This window comes from Rhinolophus hipposideros (genome assembly GCF_964194185.1).
Source record: "Rhinolophus hipposideros genome assembly, chromosome: 1".
Classification (NCBI taxonomy): domain Eukaryota; kingdom Metazoa; phylum Chordata; class Mammalia; order Chiroptera; family Rhinolophidae; genus Rhinolophus; species Rhinolophus hipposideros.
In genome coordinates this window covers 27,879,507-27,900,675 of record NC_138047.1, presented here as the reverse complement: position 1 = coordinate 27,900,675, position 21,169 = coordinate 27,879,507, and the positions used below count along the sequence as shown (strand labels likewise).

Genomic DNA, 21,169 nt, shown 5'->3' with positions numbered 1-21,169 from the left:
TAAAACTCATCACCTTCTTTCTGAGTCATTCACTGTTTTTTTTAAAGCTTATTTCCTGCCTTGCTTTCCACAAATTTCTTCCAAGGATTTTACCTCAGAAGGTAAAATATACTACTGGTAAAGTGCCTTTATAAAAAAGGGGCAGCATATATTGGAAGGTCGATTTTGCAATCCCAATGACAGGTTTTTATCTCATGGTGTGGATTAATAACTTGGTTCTTCTCACTGTGAGATGTGTCTTTAGGAAATATATAATTGTCCCGAAGATTGAGGACAATTCATACTCTTCATTTTGCATGAAGAGTAATTATGCTGTTTGCATCCTAAGTCCTAATAGAACACGTGTAACTGCATATTATTTTTAGATTTGATTAAATATCTTGACAGTGTATCCTTGTCTTTTTGGAAAAGGTTTATTCATTGCCTTGAGTGGTTAAGTAATTTAGAAATTACCAGAAGAATAAAAGAAGAGAAGCCGTGGGAGGGCTTATTAGGAGTAGGGGCAGTTAAAAATGTATATATCTGCCTCTTTAGTATTTACTCTAATTCATTATTATATTTGCCATTTCCCACTTATTGAAAAAGCACCCTACCTAAAGAAGCAAATCAATATTTACAGAGCACTAGTGCCACAGAGAGTTTGAAACCTCGTGATGAGGGTTTATTGCTGTTTTATCTGCTCTTCAAAGGCAGGCACACATCAAACAGTCTCCACCATCGTCCTGGTCCCAGTGACAATGCACCAGTGCCTGTGTGGTTCAGCCAGCAGCTTAATTATTGAAGATCATCATCTTTGAATTTTCTTTTGAATATGTCAGAGGATATTCTTTGAAAAATCTATGTATTAAATAAATCAGAAGATGATGTGGTGAGAAAGTTTTGTCATGTTTTTAAATGCATCAATTTTCTTAAAATTGAGGATGACGAATTGTAGCAAGAATGACCAAATTACCTTAATTGAGAAGCTCCTGTTATTTTCAATTACTGTAAGGAACAAGTAATGTCGGATTATTAGTAATGATGAAATAGGCCCTGGGCTCCAGAAACATGAACAAATCATAGAGGAAAAGGCTCTATTCTCATTTGATTCATCTGAGGCCAACACAGATTTGCATTCTTCGTTTTGTCAGGACAGTGCAATGTGGGCGACCTGTTAGGTGTACCAGGCAGTGGTGTTTCATGGTTCATTTTGTTAATGAGTCGTGATGTTTATGGTGATCTCGTTCTTTAAAAGCAGGTTCAGCTTGTCAGGAGGCCTCATGCTCTTTGTGGCTACGTCTGCACCATACCTGGAGCTCTCACGTGTTTTCCTTCTCCTGTGTTCCTTGTAATACTTTCACTTGTTTTGAGGCACCAGATAATGGTTGTTATGGCTTTGCAATGCTTTTATTTATTTATTTTAATATCTTTTTTCATAAATTGTAAGTGCTGCTGGGATGAGATTTGGCGAGTGATCGCCGGTATAGGAGTATATGAACTTAGGTGGCATCACACATATTTTAGCATGAAAAAGCTCTTCTGACCCCATTAGTGCACCTCTGGTTTTATAGATTAGGACCTGAGGCCTGGAGAGGTAAGCTGATTTACCAGGACTGCAAATCCAGCTCAGTGTTTCTTCCTGTGTGGTCTGTGGGTCCTTGGGAGTCACTGAGAACATTTCAAGGAGACAGGACAAAGCTCTTTTTCATGGACTTACTAAAATATATTTTGTGTTTTTCTCCAGGGTGACATCTGCATCAGTGATGCCCAGGCACTGATAGGTAAAATGCAGGTCCCTTGGCACAAATCAAGACAGTGGCACCAAATGTATTCTTCAACCAAACACACTAACAGTTTTTATTTTTTAAACAGCCATTTTTATTTGCTGTCCTTGATGAAGCAGCAAAAATGATTACTTTTAATAAATCCTGACCTTTGAGTACGAAATTTAAAATTTGGTGTGACAAATGGGAGGTAGGCATAAAATACTCCTACCTATGAAGATCAGTGGTTGTCTTGAGGAAAATTTTTATGTGATGGTTTGAGTTATAAGCTGAAGTAGCCATTTTTTTTTTGAAATGGAATGCCATTTTTATTTGAAAGATGGACAGATAGACTGGTTATTCAGTCTTTGGTATCTTGAAGAGTTTCTGGAAAATGAATGAAGTGAGCCTGTCGCTACATGGCAAATGACTGACATGGCAAATGGCCAAAGATAAGCTTTAAGCCTTCTAGTGAAAATTAGGTTTTGGAAAACATATAGTCCACCATGAGCATGACAACTTCCCAATATTTAATGACTTTTCTGATGCAATTGGTAGTGATGGTCACATATGTGATTTACTGACATGAAGGAATATATCAACATTTGGATCACTGGCATACCCAATTACTAATATATTCCAAATAACTAATGTTACAGAATTTTTCATGGGTTAAAGAGCCATTCAGAGTGTGACACAGACTAGTAGATTTTAATGTAACAAAGAATGAAAAGCTTCCATTCCACATGGCAGCTAACCTTTGAGAAACTCTCATTTGTCAAGTTCTGGCCATGTGGCATGGGTCTTGCCTTTTGGACCTAGTTATGCTGTACTGTGAAAACTCAGCTCTTTCAGCACATCGCACTACAAGAAAACCTTGATTTCAAGGTCATTACAATGCTATTTGGCATTCTTTTGAGAACACATAGTTTACTTTTTAAATTGAATTCTGTTCCTTTTTTCATTAACCTGGTAATCAAATCTTGGATGCCTTCCCGAGTTTGACAGTGGACAGAGATGTAAACATGGGGCCTAAAATTGCTTGGGGGTACTTGGTGACAAAGTGGTACACATGAACGATCCAGACTCTATTTATATTAACTTCTTTTATAGATACCACTAAAATGAAAACAAAGTTTACTGTGCGAGGAACTCACGGGAAGGGTTGCCTGATAGCATGTCTCCTGGGGCATCCTTCGCACTGCAGTTTGCACAGTAAATGCTGCCTTGTGCCCTGCCCGAGCATCTACCCAGAAGGGACAACCCACAGGGTCTGCAGTCCCCACTCTGTCTCGTCTTATTTCTCATCCCCTTTCTTTCCTGCATTGGCAGTTTTGAGAGTTACAGGTACAAAAAGGTAAAATGCTAATTGTTTTTGTCTGTTTCAGACAAACAGATCACCACAATGATCACATTCCATCAGAAGATGAGGGTCTTAATTATTTATCTAATATGAATCACGTATGCAATTTACTTCTTCTGGGAAAAATTTCAGAAACAACTAGAGTAAGATGTTTTATTGTGTCTCAGGAAATTCAGTGAAATTATATAGTCCCTGAATTTATTTTGGGGTTGTAGTGTAGTTTTATGTGGTTTGTTATTGTGGTAGACTTTTTGGTCATTGCATCTACCATTTTTAAAATATCTTTCTGTGAATAGTGCTTCTTTTAGATCCGGGGCAGGCGGTGGGAGGGAAGGGGGGAAAGAGAGAGAGAGAGAAAGAGAGAGAGAGAGAGGGAGAGAGGGAGGGACAGAATGAATCTTTAACAAGTAGATAATTAACAGCCCTATAATTGGAAAGTAACAGAACCCATGTCCAAGGAGCAGTATTATAATTGCCCAGAAGTATTTTATTCTCCCCTTCCCCATTTTGTTGCTTTATTTTGAATTTTGTGAATCTGGGAACAATTTTGCTAATTGGGAAAAAACTTCTTTTATAGTAAGAGCATTGTAGTATTAACACACATAGATTCTTAGATGTATATTTTTGTGAACCTATTTGAGAGCAACTATGTAGTTAGTGTGTTTTATTTTTGGCTGCAGATTCTAAGAAGTAAAGGCTGTCACAAGTTTCTACATACACTTAAAAATTGGAAATTATTTTTTGATAATTTTCATTTATGTGTTTTTCCTAGCAAATTAAGGTAACCACCAATTAATATGAAATGTTCAGCATATTTTCCCCCTGTTAATGTTACTCAGGCTTTATTATTGTTATTAAATCCTCATGACGTAGAAACAAATGTTAAATGCAATATGATTATAATTCATATGCTTCTGATCATTTCTAATTTGCTTTAACCTCTTTGAGACTATTGGCTTGACAATGATTTAAATACAACATTCAAGGTATGTAGTCTGTTTTTCCCATCTCAAGAATCTGTGAGTTTGCATTTTGACCAATGTATTAGTGTTCCAGAAATGTTTCCTGTAGAGTAAATGATGAGTTTACTATATACCATTAAAGCTGTTTTTAGAGGCTTTTAATAAATGGTTAACTTACATCCTAATTTTTGAAAACAGATTACGCTAAACATAATTTAACTGTTTTGTCTCATGTCTTTGAGTGATTTTGTCCAGTTGATGAGTGGGGCTTTTGGTTGTGCTCTGTTATAGACCCATGTGTTTTTATTCTTCTCTGTTTTTTCTCTACTCTAACAATAACTATATCTGCCAGAATGTTCTTAGTGCTACTGATAGAAACGTTAGCCTGAATTTGTTATTGATTTTGGTATAGCAATTGCAAGCAAACTGCTCATTTATATGATTACAGTTACCAAAACACTGTCTTTCATGTAATTTATATGTGAATATATGCCAGATATTACCTGCTTATTAGTGTATTACTTTCAAGATTTCTGTTATCTTAAGGATATGAAATAAGTTTGTGTTTTACACTTTTCATAATACTTTATTGAACAAAAGAAATATTTATTCAATAGAATTCCTTAATAGACTAGCCAAATACTGTTTAGATTCTGTATTTTTAATCCAGCAGACATGATTAAAAGTTGACTGAAATTTGTTTCATGGCTTACATTAATTTATATTTTAGACTGTGACATTTTATTTAGAAATATTAGGATAGTAATAGCAGTAATGGTTATTTTACTGTTGAGTGCACCCTATGTGTCAGGCACTATCTTAAGCGTTTTATCTGATTCAGTCCTCACAATGCCCCTATGAAAGAAGTGCTGTTTTATTGCTGTTTGTGTACGAATGGACTAGAGACAGAGGCTAGGTAGGAGGCTTGCCCAGAGGCACACGCATAATGTGTGACGATGCACTTATACACGACCAGGTGGTCTGACTTCAGAGCAGGCCGTCCCATGCAGGCCACATTTCTTTTGCCATGAAGTGTTTTAAAGGAGCTAATGGAATATCTGTTTAGAATGCTGACCCACTGTCACCTTAAATTGTTCCTCTATTCTTTAATCTTTGGGATTTAACTACCTTTATCCTAACATGTAGTTTTCAGACATTAGTTATCTTAAAAAACAAAAACAAAAACAAAAACAGAAAAAGACAATGCTTTTTTTTTTTTTTTTTGTATTTGTAGATATGCCTCTTCATGTCCGACGAAGCAGTGACCCAGCTTTAATTGGCCTCTCAACTTCTGTCAGTGATAGTAATTTTTCCTCTGAAGAGCCTTCACGAAAAAATCCCACACGCTGGTCAACAACAGCTGGCTTTCTCAAGCAAAACACTGCTGGTAGCCCTAAAACCTGTGACAGGAAGGTAACCATTTCTACTTTGTGCCTCCTTAGTATCTTCACGATGGCCCTTTGTGTGTTTGCTTATCTACTTCTACACCAAAGTTCACATAACTTCCCATTTTATATTGCCTTTGAATTTTCGGATGCAGTTTGTGCTATATATGGTGTAAATTTATCCATTTTGGAATAGGTAGCATTCATATGATGAAAAATGAAAACTTTGGATATGAAATGTGTACGTGTGAAGTCCCTCTCTACCATGTCTCCTGTCCTTCCTCTGTTTCTCTTCATGGACAACCCCTTTGTTAGCTTTTTGCATGTTCTTTCAGGGATATTTTACACACATGTAAGCAGATACTGGCTCAGGTTTATAGCGTTATGGACTTTTAAAGTTGAAAGTGGATTCCATGGTCACTTATCTTTGAATACTCAGTTGATAATTCTGTCTCCCTTCAGTATGTATTGTCTAGTCTAGAATATAATATTTTGTTCTTTGACCTAATTTATTTTGGTCCATGACCTACTTATTTAGTCTAATACATATACTTTATTTTAGTCTGCTTAGTTTATTTTTTGCAATTTGTTTGTGAGTGCTCTTGTTATACACTTCTACAGAACCCTTATCATTCCCTTCTGTCATACTTCTAAGCTTTTACCCAATGAGCTTTAACCATGTTTGTGATTTTCACTGCTGAACCTATAGAATAGTTACCAGGAAATGACATTGAACTTTAGCTCTTCATCTTCTTGAAGGAATGAATTCAGTCAAGAGACAGAATTTTGTACAGAATAAAACAGCCAAAAATTTATTAGCAAAAGACAGTGCACTCCCAGACAAGGAGCGGGCTGACCCAAGGGAGGGAAGCAGCCTCACCTTACGTTGCATGAAGGCTTTTATTTCTATGGGTAGAACTGCCGCCCCCTCTCCCTTCTTTTAGCTCTCTTTCTCCCTCTGAGGTGCCTAGTCCTCTGGCATTTAGCAGTGCATCTCTTTGATTTAGGGGCATGTGTAAACACATTCCTTAAGGGTATGTGTAGGCCTGGAATCCTGTTGGGCAGCTGCAATGGGTCTTGACCCAAATAGGAGCTGTAGCAAGGGGCTTTCTAACCCGGGCTAAGTCTCTCCTGCTCATTTCTATCTACCTACCCTATCAGAATAAATGCTCAGTAAATATCTGTTGAATGAATTAATAAACCTTTTGCAATGTTAGCACAGTGTATATTGAAGACACATTTTGAGCATATATTGAGAAATGTGGAATTATACTAATCACATTAATATTAAAATGAATGTAGCTTGCAATTTGCTTGATTTATTTGTTCATCTACGAAAATATTTGTTTTAAATATTTCTTTTAACTTGGTTTTACATTTCAGCAAACTCTTTGCACTAATTCAAGTAAGAAAACAATTTGTGTGATACATAAGTTTAAAGTGAGAAGAATCTATAAGGAGAAAACAGTCTACTGAAGTCTGATTTTTTTGGATTAGAGGTTTAACTGTAAGGCTCACTCTTCTGAAACACTTTATTATTGAAAGTATTTTCTCATTGAGATTAGCTTGAAATTGTACAAGGCTTTATTATGCAATAGACTGTCCAAAGAAGCAGAATTTAGTTTCTGAATACGCCTCATGACATTTAGTTTGTTCAGAATAGACCTAATTTACACAGGTATTCATAAATGCATAAACAAGTCATGTTGGAGGTTAAAAAAATTTCATTACTTTTTCAAAAGGTTTTTACTTAGTTGAAGAATAGTAGGTCAGAAGTCATTGAGGTAATCAGTTTCGTTTTTTTTTAAAACTTATTTGACATCTTGGATGTGTGAGTCAGCTTTAGTTGCAGCAAACAGAACCACAGTCGCTATTTTAAACGTAAAAGGACTTACACTTAGAATATTTTTCTCAGAAAGTTATTGAAAGGGCTTGGAGAGCAGGCCCTGAGCTGGGCCTCAAGAACTTGTGAACAATGGTTACTACACATGTGGCCTGCCCAGGGAAGAAGGAGGGGGGTTCCATTACGGGGACCTGGGATCTTCCCCCCTGCATCTGCCCCCTAGACACTGGCACTCTGTCTCCAGGTGTGCTCATCTTGCTGCTTATCATCTGTGAAGCTGGGAACTGAACTCAGAAATGCCTCAGAAAACTCCGTCATCTTCACAGCTGTACTTGCCAGTACCAACAGTCTAAGAAAATTCCCTATTTCACAACCATCATTAAAATCTCAGACTGTTGAAGCCAGATGGGCAGAATATAATTTGCATCCAGATCCTTATCTGCAGGGGAGCTGGGAAGTGGGCTTCAGCCTCCCAGCCTCTGCAGCATGAGAAGGCCGGGAGGCGAGGAGGCCGGGAGGCCAGGAGGCCAGGAGTCAGACTGCAGGAGGGTTGAGATGCTCACTTCAGTGAATCACATCCACTACCCTGACTTTTTGTTTCACATAACACATAGCTGTCATTGTAAAAAAGGGGGGACACTAATAGAATAGAATAAAATTAAATTATCTATAATTCCCAATCTCAGCAACAGTCAGTGTTAGTGAACACGCGCGCGCGCGCGCGCGCACACACACACACACACACACACAGTTGGGAGCCATACTGGGTTTATATATTTGCATCCTGATTATTTCTACATTTTGTTCATATCATAGGGATTTCCCCTGGTGTGAATTTTATTAGAAAATATTTTTAATGAATGCAAAATATTCCACTGATAGTGTGTACACTAATTTATTTTTCATTCTTCTATTGTTAGACATTAATACATTTTCCATTTTTTCACATTATAAATATCAATGCTGTGAGACAAACTTGAATATAATTTTATTTGTTTTAAAAATGGTGACTTATTCAACAAGCTCTTTCCCTATTTAGAGTGGCATTTCATGTAGCTAAATGCTCTGTAGGAAAGGCCTTGATTTACATTTTTATATCTAGATGAAATCGTATTCACATACAATACTTGTAAAGGGTGTTGTGTAATGAATTTGGCTTTTGAATTATTTTTGGCTTTACTTTTCAAATATCAATTTACTAAATTTGCTGTCTAAATTTTAGGGTTCTTATATTTTAATCTGAGAGCTTTTTAACAGTATATACATAGCTGATTAAATTCTATTTTATATTGTTATGAAAAGATCTGTTCTTTTTCTGTCATTTACTTTTAAATTTTTATTTGTTTATTTGTTTATTTCCCGTTACCTGCCCTCCTTCCCTTTATTTTCCATCTGCCCCATTGGTAACTATCAGCTTGTTCTCTGTAGCTCTGGATTTCATTCTGTTTTGTTTTATTCATTTGTTTTGTTTTTCTTAGATTTCACATATGAGTGAAATCATATGGTATTTGTCTTTCTCTCAGTTATTTTACTTAGCCTAATAACCTCTAGGTCCAACCATGTTGTCGTAAATGGCAAGATTTTGTTCTTTTTACTGCTGAATAATATTCCATTATGTGTGAGAGAGAGAGAGAGAATACGTCACATCTTCTTGATCCATTCCTCTGCTGATGGACATCGAGGTTGCTTCCCAATTTTGGCTGTTACTAGGAATGCTGCAATAAACATAGGGAGAAATACGATCTTTTTGAATTAGTATTTTTGTTTTCTTTGGATAAATAACCAGAAGTGGAATTTCTGGATCATATGGGAGTTCTATTTATAATTTTTTTGAGGTATCTTTCTACTGTTTTCCATAGTTTCTGTATTAATTTACAATCCCTCCAGCAGTGTACAAGTGTTCCCTTTTCTCCACATTCTCGACAGCACTTGTTTATTTATTGATCATAGCCGTTCAGACAGGGATGAGGTGATATGTCATTGCAGTTTTAATTTGCATTTCCCTGATGATCAGTGATAGTGAGCATTTTTTTCATGTCTGTTGGCCATCTGTATGTCCTCTTGGGACATTTCTCCCAATTCAGGTCCTCAGCCTATTTTTTTAATTAGATTGTTTTTATTAAATTGTATGAGTTCCTTATGTATTTTGGATATTAACCTCTTTTTGGATGTCGCATTGGCGAATATCTTCTCCCATTCAGTAGTAAGTTGTCTTTTCATTTTGTTGATGGTTTTCTTTGCTGTGCAAACCCTTTTTATTTTGTTGCCCTTGGCTGAGGAGACATATCCAAAAAGATATTGCTAAGACAGATAGATGTCAAAGAGTTTACTGCCTATGTTTTCTTCTAGGAATTTTGTGGTTTCAGGTCTGACATTTAACGCTTTAATCCATTTTGAGCTTATTTTTCTATGTGGTATAAGAAAGGGGTCTAGTTTCTTTTCTTTCTTTTATTTGTTTTTTGTTGTTTTGCATACATGTCTCCAGTTTTCCTAGCACCACTTATTGAAGAGACTGCCTTCACTCCGTTGAATATCATTGCCTCCTTTGTTGTAAATTAATTGACCATATAAGCGAGGATTTATTTCTGAGCTCTCTGTTCTATTCCATTCTATATATCTGTTTTTATGCCACTACAATGCTGTGCTGATCATTGTAGCTTTGTAGTAGTTTGATATCAGGGAGTGCTATACCTCCCTCTTTGTTCTTTCTTTTGTGATTTCATATATTTAGGATGAGTTGTTTTAATTTTGAGGAGAATGCCATTGGTATTTTTATAGGGATTGCAATGAATCTGTATATTGCTTTAGGTAGTAAGGATATTTTCACAATATTAATACTTCTAATCCACAAGCAAGATATATCTTTCCATTTATTTGAATCTCCTTCAGTTTCTTTCTTCAGCGTCTTACAGTTTTCAGAGTATAGGTCTTTCACCTCTTTGGTAGAGTTTATTCTTAGATATTTTTTTTTTTTGATGCAGTTGTAAATAGGATTGTTTTCTTAATTTCTCCTTCTGGTTGTTTATTATTGGTGTTTAGAAATGCAACATATTTTTGTATGCTGATTCTGTATCCTGAAACTTTATTGAATTTATTTATTAGTACTAATAGATTTTTTAGTGGAGTGTTTATTAGGGCGTTCTATATATAGTATTGCATCATCTGCAAATAATGGGAGTTTTACTTCTTCCTTTCCGATTTGGATGTGTTTTATTTTTTTTCTTCATTGATTGCTGTGGATAGGCTTCCCATGTTTTCAGTATTCAGAAAGAATGCTGAGAGGTAAACATATGTGCTGATCAGTATTAAATTTATTTCTTTTGAGTCTGTTGGCACTTACCAATGCTGGACAATTTCAAGATGTTATAAATTCTTATGAGTGTGTAGTGGCTTATATTTTCTGTGTAAACATATGGAAATAAATTAGCTAAGGGTTGGTTCATAGTCTTGTGATCCATTAATCTAATGGTTAGAGTAAGTTGACATTCTTGCATAACTCATATACAAGGTTAAATGATTTCTATCTATTCTTTCAAATTGAATAAGCAAAACAAACAGTTTTAGAATAATGTCACCAATGAATTAAAATCTCTTCTGAGCAGGAAAGTTCCATGATGGTATGTTAGAATGCTATCATGTTGAACTCACTCCTATGGTTCAAAACCTCAGATGGAGCTCAGTGGAGTCTTCCAAGCGAAGATAGTTATAATATGTCGTTCCGCTGTTAGTTTAGAGGACAGATTATGATGCTACTAAGCCAGATGAAAACTTGGAGAGACAAAGAGTTCTATGGGCTTCTGGATTTCTTAAAATTTTTCATACTTTTATTTGGAGTTGAAATGTAGAAGGGACGAGAGTCTTGGCTTTTTTCATTGTTCTTTAGAACATTTACTCATTTCTGGTTTTCAGCATTTTGTGGATGACTGCCTTTTTCAACTCTTAGAGAACATTTGGTTTGCGCTTCATATAGAAAGTATCTTGCTAGAAAATGTATTTTCATTTGAGATTTTTACATGGGCTTAATATTATTTCATCTTGGGAAAGAGTATTTCAATCAGTGTGAATACTTAAATCATTTTACCACCTCTTTAGTCATCCTTATTAAGTTGGTGTCCCTGCGAATATAGAATCCAACTAGTACATAGAGAGTGTTTGATTCATTCCATCAAGAACGATGTAATGAGGCACTTATCAGAATCAGCCTACCATGAAGTTTCAAGGGTAAAGTCTGTGTTCTATTTCATTATGCAGTAGTTATAAGCCATTGTTCCTTTCCCTCAGATAATGAGAGGTGTTGCTTTTCTAAGTTAAATTTGTCCTTCCCCCATCAAAAAAAAAAAAAAGGAAAGAAAAGAAAAGAACATAGGTAGATTTAGCAAGAAAACTGGATCTTGACTAATTTTCAAGAGATGTTCATACCTGATTAGGGAAAGGAAACAAAAGTTATAAAAGAACATACTTCATTGGCATTGTTAGTCCCCTTCTCCCAGTAAAAGAAAGACCTTGGGATATTTCTGACCCCTTGGGCTTATTGTTTCTGTTTGATTTAGTTGCTTGGTATGTTTGGTATTTTTTCCAATGTTCCTGATACATGTACACTGTTGGAAGAGATACTGTCTTAATTATGTATTTGTCATCTTTCCTCCCATTTCATTTAGAAGAGTTTTGAGATCTTCTAACTTAAAAAAAATATTTTTATGAACATTTTTGGTAGTATATTTTAAGATTTCTGAAACATTTTTTTTCGGTAATGACTATTTGCTCTTTGTATTTATAAATAATGGAAAGTATAAAGAAGTAGGTAAGCAATTTGGAATCTTGAAGATGAATAGTATTGGCAATTTGGTGTATTAACTTCAGGATTTCCGTGGAGTATAGCTCTGTATACAGTGTTTCCCTGAAAATAAGACCTAACCGGAAAATAAGCCCTAGCATGATTTTTCAAGATGACATTCCTTGAACATAAGCCCTTTTGCTCTTTTGAAGCAAAAATTAATATAAGACCCGGTCTTATTTTTGGGGAAACATGGTAGCTAGTGGTTGTCCTTATTACCAGGGGAAGAATCATCCAACAAGTATAATTTTCTGCATTTTTTTCCTAATTTGTGTTACATTAAGAGCATTTTCCTATGTCTCATAATATTTATAGCTGGCAAAATGTTCTATTCTGTACTGATTTTGTTTGGGCAGTTGGTGTTTATTTGGTGATTTTTCTTCTGCTTGACATTCATTCTTTACTTTTTTTCCCCCCTCTTATAAGAAACCTTGAGAAGTACCCTTCAGAGAAGATCTTATAGATCAATTTATGTTGTCATCTCTGATTGTTTTTAGAATAGATTTCTGAAATAGACTTATTTGACCAAGGAAATGAACAGTTTTAAAGCTAGTTGATAATTATTTCTCATAAATTCTTGAACAATAAAGTGAAGTATAAAGCACTGTGAGAAGCCCTAGATGGGGTGAGCAGGGGACGAGAGGGGTGATGAGGAAGACAAAGAAGCAACTGGTACTGGTCCTGAGTCCCAGAGCTTACTGTCGTACCATATAGCTTAATGGTTCCATTGGTCTCTGTGCCAGAATCACTTGTGAACTTTTAAAAGACGAAATACATACACTTACATTAACAAATTCCATAACTCACTTTAGGAAATTTGCATGTGTTTATTTAAAGATGCTATGTTGATTCCAGGGCACAGCTTTTTCTTTTGAGAACGTGAGTCTATCTGAAAAATGGAAAATGTGAATGCCTGTTAAAAGAGGACAAATAAAGTATAATGGTTCTTTTGAGATGCCTTCTTTTTGGGCTAATTTTTCTATAAAAACAGAATAGAACCTGGAGCCATATTGGATTTTGTGACATTTCACTTCTTTTCACACTTAGAATGAAAATCAATTATAATGATCTTTTTTTGTCTTTTTAAAAAAGGTATTACAACAGCCTATTGAGATATTTGATACTGTTCTATCAATGCAAAACTAGAAGAGGAAATATTTTTTCTATATAGAAGCTGTGATATAAATAATGTTTCTGTCTATTTTCCCTTTATGGACAACTCCCCCCGACTCGGCCATCTTACAGTTTAAAGTGGATTTAATCAAATAGGGTTTAGACAGCAAATTCTCAGTATCGTGTATGAAATCATCAATGCTAATTCCCACACAAGGAACCTCTAGAAAATGGCTACTCCCTCTTTTGTTGAGCATGAGAAACTTTGGCAGTTGATATGCAAACAACATACTAGCTATTAAAATTTACCTATACTCCATGCTACCCTAAAAGAGCTGCTTGTTCGTTCATTCGTTCATTCATTCATTCTCATTCATTCATTCATTCATTCATTCTAAAATGATATTGTACATTTACCTTTTTCTGTGCTTCCTCATCCTCTCCTCTACCCGTTGGCTTCTTAGTCTCTGCTTCATCTCATTTATTCTTTCTCATGTATAAGGCCAGTCATATTGATAAATTTGAATATACTATTTTATTTTTAAACTAGTACTCTTGACCAATTGGCTCTTGAAAAAAAGTTGTTTCTTAGTTATTTATGAGCCAAATAACTGCCAGCTTTATAGTAACCATCTAAAACCTCAAAGGATTGGTTAAGATAGTTCTTTAAAAGCACATGTTTTTTTCTATGAGAGACCTATAGCTGTGTTTAATTTTCTGGGGCATTAGCTTCAGGAGAGATCCAGCTGAGACCTAAATCTTAGACTATTCTTCTGAAACGTTTGCATTTCCTGTGTCGACCAAAGGTTCTTGACACCAATTCTACTTCAACAGAAGTGCAGAATTGGGGGTGTGGTGAAGGGCAACACTTTATTTAGTGAAAACAGGTTAATTGTGATACAGTTCAATTGTGAAACAGCTCAGCTGTGGAACAGGTTGGCTGTGTGACAGATCAGTTTGCAAACAGGGGAAATGCAACCAGGTGCTACACTGAGGCAGAGGTAAAGCTGGCTTATAGAGAGCCTGACCCTGGTGCCTGAATGGTTTATTTCTATGCAAATGAGGACTTCAACTCTGTGCAGTTTGATTGGTCCAAATAGCACTGTCCTGATTGGTTGGCATGGAGTCACTCTGATTGGTTGGTAAAGATACAAATGAGGTTATAGCTGTGCAATTCTGATTGGACAGAGAAGATCTCAGTTGTATTGGTTGAAATAGGATTCCAGGAACTCCTTTATGAGGATTGGCTCAGACGGCAGAAGCCCAGTGCAGTAGACTTGGCAGCCCAGTGTGTGGCTTTTACCTGAAGCATGGAGAGCACAAGAGGCCTCTGTTTATCAATGGCTACTAGGCTCTGTTTATCACTTTGAGCCCAATTTAGCCACCAGGTGTCCCTCTTCACAGCCACATATATTCTTGGGGTTGACACCTGATAAAACCCTTCTATTTTTCATATTAAAAGATCCTAATTTGAATGCAGTCTAGTTTTGTGCCTTCAGTAAGAGATGGTTATTATAATCACTGCTACAATAGGCCACCTTCAAGTGCCAGCTCACCTAGTCTGAATTGTTAATAACCTAGTTTCATCTATTTGTGTGCTACATTTAGGAATAGAATCTATCTTCACATGCTTTAAATATTATAATTTGTGTCCAAATTATAAACTCCTAAGGTGCTATTGGCAAAATTTTTGAGCCTGGATGTGATATTTTTAGAGTTCATAAACCACTCCAGGAATATCAATTCAAAATAATGCCAGAATTCTTATAGAGCACCCTCAAAGTTATATATAGTACAGAGAGGAATATTACACCTGTTTTTCTGGACTTGGGGGAGAGGACCGAAAAATGGTATTGATTCAGTTGATTCAAATATTTTGGACCCATTTCATCTTTTTGATTTCTATTTTTAATTTTTGATACTTTAGCTTATAAACCTACTTACTCTGAGTCATGAAGTTAGATCTCGTCACTTCATGTTCTGTCGTTAACAAGAAAATTGTAAGATGGGATTGCTTGGAACTAAAGGACCTGGTTGTGCATGTCAGCTGCTCTGGTAGCTTTGGTTTTAATTTGCAGATGTTCTAGGTGCCATCATGTTCTGGGCTGCTTTTGGAGAATTGAGTTTCAGTCAGGGTCTTTCAAGATGTGGGTATAGAAATGGTTTCCATTTATCCCATCTCTAAACTATATCTGTTTTAGAAGTTTTGATATTTCCAAGCAATGATAGCCACGTTGTTTTGAGTACTTGCATCTTGCCAGGCACTGTGATTGGTGTGTTACGTGTTCTATCCCATTTACTCACCCTCTAAAGGGTACATATTGTTGCTATTGCCATTTTATTGATGAGGAAGTAAAGCCTTGACGAGTTTAAATATCTCACCTAATAGCTAAACCAATTGTTAATTTGATAAAGTTGTGATATGATGACATGACCTAGATTGTCCAGTTTCAAAAATGTTGTGCTCTTAACAAGTATGCCACCCACTTCCCATGTAAATATTTTAAACTGTAAAATATTACATAATAACTTTATCATATTTGTCCTTTAAATCTTTCTCTTAGGCAATTAAAATATGAATAGGAGAATAATGAGCATTTGTTTATTATTAGAACTGGCATAATTTTTAAAAACCTCACCAAGTCTATGTAATATTTTAACATCTTAAGTAAAAGTATGATAGCTTCATTAATATTACTTCTAATAATTTAATTAGTTAACAACTCTTCTTTATTTCTGTCTCCTTTTTTGGGGGAATTTTTTGTGTTTGTCTCTTTTCTCTAATATCCAGATTGACGTTATTGTTATTGAGAAAGTATATACTCGGCCCTATTTTTGATATTTTATGTGCGTTGCTTAAAGTAGCGTAATAACAGCAAAGTAAATAATGATATAATCGGATTATAACCCAAAGATCAAAATAAATATCCATAAGACTATACAATATTAATAAACAATTGAATAAAAATTAAATGGGGGAAAGGGGTAAAAAATCCTTACAGAATTACAAATAAACTGTGTAATACTTCTCCAGAGGTAAGGTTTAATTTTCCTCTCTAGAACTGGTTGCATTTAGTAGTTTGTTTCCAAGGAATAGAGGATGAGATGTGAAAAATACTAACTTTACAGTAGAGAAGTGGTAGACTAACCTTATTAACCAAGTAATCAAGGTTGAAATCACTAATGATATGTCATGTCGTGATGATGTGTGTTACTTCACCTCAGTGGAATTTTTCTCAAAAGTCCTAACTTCAGTGTAATCACGAGGAATCTTCAGACAGACCAAAACTGAAGGACATTCTACACAATACTTGACCATTGTTTTTAAAGAATGTCATGGTTATAAAAAACAAAGAAAGAGTGAGAAACAGTCTCAGATCATAGGAGACTGACGAGGCATGATGACTAAATGCAATTTGGGCTCTTGTCACGAAACAAAGACATGAGTAAAACAAAACAAGGCAAAAAGACTGGTTAATTGCAAATAAGTCTTTAGTTTAGTTAATAGTATTGTACCAGTGTTGATTTCTTAGTTTTGACAAATATGCCAAGGTTATATGTTAACATTAGAGGAAGTTGGGTGAAGAGTATATAGGGGTTCCGTGTACTATCTTTGCACCTTTTATGTAAACCTAAACTTTTTCCAACATGAGAAGTTTTTGTCTTTCCTTTTAAATCCAGCTTTATAGGGTGGTTGTATCAACCACATTTTGTGCCAAGCATCAGAGATGGCACAGATAATTAAATGTATAGGACTAGGAATCAGCCACAGGACTCAGCCATCTGACACTTCTAGTCATTCTCTGAAATATATTTTTCTCTTTGGAAATGAGTTACATTAAAAACTCTTCAACTGGTTTTATTGAATAGTGATTTATGGTTGGCACTCTTCCCTATGTTAAGTCTGAATTTGAGAAATGCTACCAGTTTTAAGCATACTGCATTCTCATAGCTGGGTAACTCCCACTTTTATCTTTAATTTTTGTGGAGAAATTCTGGTGCAACAGCTGTTTTATTTCCACTTCATTCAGATTATTAAATGATTTTTTGGGGGAGTGGGAGTTTCAGCAGTAATTACTCAAAAATTTCCCAGAATCACATTTTTAAATTATAACTTTCATTTATACTTTGGGGACTAAAATAGTTTCCTTGACAATTAATATCTTTCTCAGAGAATATGTTTTTTCTACTGATGGTGTTGAAAAGAAGGATTTAATCTTTAGAAGTTTGGGCCATCAATCTCTTCATGCTAAATGCTTTCTGTGTGGAGATGGAATTCTCCAGAAAAGTTATCATTATTGTATGAGAAGTAATACGAAGGATGGGGTTATGATAAGTGAAAATGAACATTTTCAAAAATGTCTATGTGAAGATGGTTTACCTGAGGGATCAATTTTACAATTAAGGGGAGAACTTGAAGAAAGCTAAATTGTCGACTGTACCTAGGGACTTCACAGAAATTAGCCAGTTCTGCTAATCCACCCCTTTTATTGAAGTTACGATTATGAACTGAAAAGTCTAAGAAGGAAATGCTAATATTTACACTGTCAGACTAGTTATATATAGTGCAAATTTCACGATTTACAAATTTTTGTAATTTCTTTGAATACATATACATACATACATACATATATATATATATATATACATACACACAAAAAATATATTGTTTTAAAATTAAGGTGAAAAATATTTAGATCGATAAATGTAAGATTTGTTGCATATTTAGGTAATGTGTAAGACTCGATATTTTGAAATTAGGCAACTGCTGTAAATATTTTACATTCTCTCTCCCATCCTTAGCATCTGTTCCCGTCTTCTCTTTGTATACTATGCAAATTGCTTCCAATGCAAATGCTATTGTTATTTAGTTTTGAGATATAAACATGTAGAGTTCTGTGTTTTAGAAAGAAAATGAAATATGCATGGGTATTTGTTGCCTTTAAGATAAGAAATAGGTAACACTTTGTAAAATATTTTAAAATTGTTTCATATATAAATTTGCTTTTCAAAGTCAAGCGCTACATCAGTCAAATGTTGCTCTTCATCTTTTTCATGGTTTTGGAAAATGAGCCAGGTTCTTCAAAATGTAATCTGACATGAAGTATTTGTATTTTGGTTTTTTCCTCAGACCATTCCCCTTGGTTGAAGGTGGCCCATTTTCTCTATTCCTGACATTTTCTGGTTGTGGAATGCTTATGGCTATAGGACAAATGGTCATGTTGGTTTTTATGAAATACTGTACAAGAAATAAAATGGGAGCTGTTGTTGTTGTTGCTGCTTCCCTTTTAGCTCTGTTCCTTTTTTCACTTCTCAGAGTCCAGATGGAGCTAACATTTTTGTAATTTGATGAAATATTAAATTTACCTTGCCATCTACATTCTCCCCACCACCTTATGTTTGTTTCCTTCCTTCGGATACGGGAGGTGATCCTAGTTATACCTGACAAGAGATCATTGTAATTTAAAACAATTTTAAAACAGACATTTTGCTCATGATTATTCCTTAAGACTGTAGTATTTTTTAAAGAACCAACCATCTTTAGTGTGAATATAATTTGTGATTTGAGATTATGTAATGGCTTTGCCCTACTTTATCTACAAGATCTCAGGAGATAGTTTCCTGTGGGAGGGGATCACTGTGTAGGAATGGCTGGTATCAGAAATTACCCAGGTAAACTACAGTTCATGGTTAGATTGGGAGTGAGAGGTTGGAAATCCTATTACTCAGAAATTGGACATTGAAAGTGGGTAATTATAACCATGGGAACTGGTTAGTCATCCTAATCTCCACTGAACATTTGTCATAACTTCTCTGAACCCATGTCTTCTTTTAGACATTAAGAGGTTAACCTGGTTGTTCTCTAGGTTTTTCCTTCCAGCTTTAAAAGTCTGTATCTAAAGTTTTTCATGGCATTCTGAACTGTGGAAGTGGGTTAGGGACAACTGGGGAAATTGGTTGAAATAAGTAGCCTGAATGAGGCTGAGTTTTGCTGATCTCTCTTCTTCGTGGATTTCATGGGCTGCCCCAAGAGCAGATCTGGTGGTTCAGAGAAATCTGCCTTCTGATGCTCATCTCTGGAAACATCATGGCCTTTGTAAAGGGACCTGCTTCTGTGAGAGATTTGACCAACCTTTTCTCATATCAGATCCCTTTATGTTCAGAGCCGGATACAGATCCACATTCCAGGGTTAATTTCTCTTATCTGATAGGAAGTCTGGTAACAAGGTACTGGCCAGTTGTAGGTATGTGAGACAAAACTCCAATGCTATGCTTCTGGTTTTGTCAGCATTATTAACCTCAAAGATTTGCTGTATGACAGGAAACTTATTTGCAAAATTAATCATAATTCTCAATTTATAATCTCAAATAATACATATATATTAAAGAGAGTTCCAGTGTGATTTTTGTTTTCTGGCATATTGAACACACTTGAGTTTTCCATTGATCTAAATGTAATTCTGTGGCCTAGGAGCGATTGAGCATATATCATAAAAACTGGAAAAGACATGAGTTCAGACATTTAGTTCATATTTTTCAGGCCAGAATGAGTTTTAAGAATTATGTACCCTTAACATTTCAAAGGAAAAAAAAAAACTAATAAAACTTGATGTACGTGCTAGAAGATTTTATTTTGTACATTAATAAAAGGAAAATTTGCTTGGGTAAAGTACTAATTCTTGTTCAAAACTTAAACTCACTTTGTAAAGGAGATTAAAATAGAGATTTAAAAATAAAGTATTTATTATGGAATTTGAGCTACAGAGATACTATAATAATAAATGTTTCATCATTCAAGATCTCAGGATTTTGACCCTTTCATTTAACAATTTTTAAAAAGTTACAATGTTAGTATAGTCCAGCTCTCTTGTTGCACATTCTATTGCACTTTAGTAGACTACATGTCTATTACTGATAGTTTACTAATAGACAAAACTTTGTTTTGACAAAAATGTACGGATGTTCTCATTTCCTCTTTGTCTTGTCATAGTTCTGCTCAGAATTAGAAACAAATTTATAAACACTCTTTCCTTTGTCTCTTCCATTTTCATTAATAATGATTAAGAATATGGAAGAAAGCAACTATGGAGAATGAAAGTGAGACGTGTGCATGTACCAGTGTGTATGCTTATTCACAACAGGAATTACAGCCAATCTGGAAATTGCTTGACATCAGATCAACGTTAGGCATTACATGTAGGACATTGTTCACTGAGGATTTAAAATAATGCTTTTCAGTTTATTATACTTCAAAATAGCCATGTGTGTAGGATAAACAGTGATAAATATTGTATTTGGATTAAAATCCTGTTTATTTTAAAATATGTCTTAAGTGGCATTGGTTTAAACCAATAGGGACTGTCTAACTTTCTGCCTTCTTTTACGTGTTGGTTATCAAACCTGTATTGTGTGAATTGATTTATCTGCCCTTCCCCTCATCCCTCCCCTCATCTTGTTCTCATTTATTATCTAGAGGATGATTTAAAAGTCAGAAAAGTAAATAGACAACAATCCTATTTACAGACCATTTTATAGTTGTTATCTTCACCTAAACTTTAGTCTTGGCATTGCTTCCAAGGTTGTGCTCTGATGTAGCCATTAAAAGGCACAAAAGATAAACTCTGGCCCCAGAGAGGGAAGTGGGTCTGCTACATTGACTCATTATGATTACTGATGATTTCAGCAAACTTCATGTAATTAAAAAAATTTGTCCTTAGCCATAGTTACTATTTTCACTTTAGTCTCATAATATCAGGTTAGACATCCTGAAAATGTTTCTTTGATTTTCTGTATCCTTTCTTTGGTAAATAATAAAGCAGAAAACTGGATTCTTCTCTTTGACCACAATCGAAAAGTTGAAAGATACTATAAATTTAAAGTCCGAAAACCACATATGAATATTATAAAGCATAGGACGCGTAGAGAA

At 35.1% G+C, this 21,169-nt stretch overlaps 1 protein-coding gene across 27 annotated transcripts in view; it reads left to right on the top strand.

The window, feature by feature from the left end:
- Positions 1–21,169, top strand: part of PARD3 (par-3 family cell polarity regulator) — a 610,024-nt gene that overhangs the window by 269,382 nt on the left and 319,473 nt on the right. For all 27 annotated transcript variants that reach the window (XM_081059103.1, XM_081059088.1, XM_081059079.1 and 24 more), the window contains one exon: positions 5,302–5,480. In XM_081059103.1, coding sequence (XP_080915229.1) covers positions 5,302–5,480 — 179 coding nt within the window. The remainder of the gene's footprint in view (positions 1–5,301; positions 5,481–21,169) is intronic.